The sequence below is a fragment of the Tupaia chinensis genome, unplaced genomic scaffold, assembly GCF_000334495.1.
Source record: "Tupaia chinensis unplaced genomic scaffold, TupChi_1.0 Scaffold143823_1, whole genome shotgun sequence".
In the NCBI taxonomy this organism is placed as follows: Eukaryota; Metazoa; Chordata; class Mammalia; order Scandentia; family Tupaiidae; genus Tupaia; species Tupaia belangeri.
This window is the reverse complement of record NW_006203673.1, coordinates 311,114-312,720: the sequence shown is the minus strand read 5'-3', so window position 1 is coordinate 312,720 and position 1,607 is coordinate 311,114. Positions and strand designations below refer to the sequence as shown.

General features: G+C 47.0%; 1 protein-coding gene across 1 annotated transcript; it reads left to right on the top strand.

The window, feature by feature from the left end:
• The first annotated feature begins 263 nt into the window (after nt 1-263).
• LOC102495979 (DNA-directed RNA polymerase III subunit RPC10-like) lies at nt 264-768 on the top strand. The gene is made up of 2 exons (XM_006165181.2): nt 264-521; nt 646-768. Exons 1-2 carry the CDS (start codon nt 273-275, stop codon nt 766-768), a joined length of 372 nt encoding a protein of 123 aa, XP_006165243.1. The 5' UTR covers nt 264-272.
• The last annotated feature ends 839 nt before the right edge of the window (nt 769-1,607 follow it).

Below are 1,607 nucleotides of genomic sequence, written 5' to 3'. Positions count from 1 at the left end.
ATGAAAACCCATAAATGTAGTACACCATATTAACACAAAGAAGGATAAAAATCCTATGATAATATCAGCTGATGCAGAAAAGCATTTGATAAAATACAACGCCCCTTCATAATTAAGACCTTCAGCATGGGGCTGGCAGGTGGTGTGGTAGGTGGGGTGCTGGACTCACATGGCCAACCACGGGTCAAGTCCCGGATCTAGCAGCTTTCTTTCTCACTTTCCCTTTCTCTCTCTTCCTGTCTCTTTCTAGTCAAATTAAGAAATAATAGCAAATGGTGAGTGGCCTGGGGCTGCCGGGAGTGCGTCGCACAGGGCTGTCCGGGGCGATGTTTCTGTTCTGCCCGAGCTGTGGGAATGGGCTGATCATGGAGGAGGGTCAGCGCTGCCACCACTTCGCCTGCAACACCTGCCCCTACGTGCACAACGTCACTTGCAAGGTGACAAACCGAAAGTATCCAAAGCTGAAGGAAGTGGACGATGTGCTTGGGGATGCAGCTGCCTGGGAGAATGTGGACTCTACTGCAGAACCGTCCCAGCCTCCACCCAGTGCCCCGTCTCGAGTATTGTATCAGAGCAGCACAAGTGAATTGAGGTGGTCACCTTCTGTGTTATGTTTCCAGCTGGTCTTCAGCCAGATTTGAGAAGAAAAAGCCGTGCCCCAAATGTGAGCACCCTCGCGCCTACTTCATGCAGCTCCAGATCCGCTCTGCAGATGAGCCGATGACCACCTTCTACAAGTGCTGCAGCCCTCAGTGTGGACACAGCTGACTAGGCCAGGCTGGGGCACCCTGCTGGGTGTGAGAGTGTCTTCAGGGTCTTTGCTGGTGTAGGGGAAAGGAACCCTTTTGGGGTAGGAGGCCAGTGTGTCAGTCTAATCCTCTCTCTCTCTTTCTCTGGTGTGAGCACATGCCCTGTAGAAAATAATAATGGTGGGGTCCAGCAGGTGGCACAGTGGTTAAGTGTGCTGGACTCGCACATGGCTGACTGCAGTTTGAGTCCCAGACCTGGCAGCTTGCTTTCTCTCTCTCTCACTCTGTCCCTCTCTGATCAAATGAAAATAAATAAATAAATAAATAAAGTTAAATAAAAAAATAATAGCAAATGGAATTAAATAAATAACTAAAAAAAAAAAGACTTCTGCAAAATCAGCATCGAAGGAACATTTCTCAACACAATAAAAGCCATATATGAAAAACCCATAGCTAACATCACACTGGAACAAGACAAAGCTTCCAACTTTCTTCATTCCCTTTCAATATAGCTCTAGAAGTCTTAGCCAATGCAATCAGACAAGAGAATAAAATAAAACGCATTCAAGGGACCAGTAGACCTCATAGTGGTTATGTTGTTGGAGTCCCATGTGGCTGACTGTGGTTTGAATCCTGGACCTGGTGGCTTAAAAATCGCAGTAGGTGGATGTGCATGCATGTGTGCCCAAGATCCTGGAATGAAAATGGAGAAGGAATTGTGGTATGGCTGTCATCCTAGGGGGTGATATCTCACTTTCTCCCTCACTGTGTTTGTCTCTCTCTTTCTCTCTCTGGCAAGCACACACACTCTAAGGAAAAAGCCTCTAAAAAAAAAAAAAGAGAGAGAGAGAGAGAGGA

Excerpts from the sequence above, each read along its gene's own strand:
- LOC102495979 (XM_006165181.2), top strand. The coding sequence starts at position 273 with ATGGTGAGTGGCCTGGGGCTGCCGGGAGTGCGTCGCACAGGGCTGTCC. Across the intron at positions 522-645 it reads GGGAGAATGTGGACTCTACT|AAAAAGCCGTGCCCCAAATG; the intron begins GCAGAACCGTCC and ends AGATTTGAGAAG.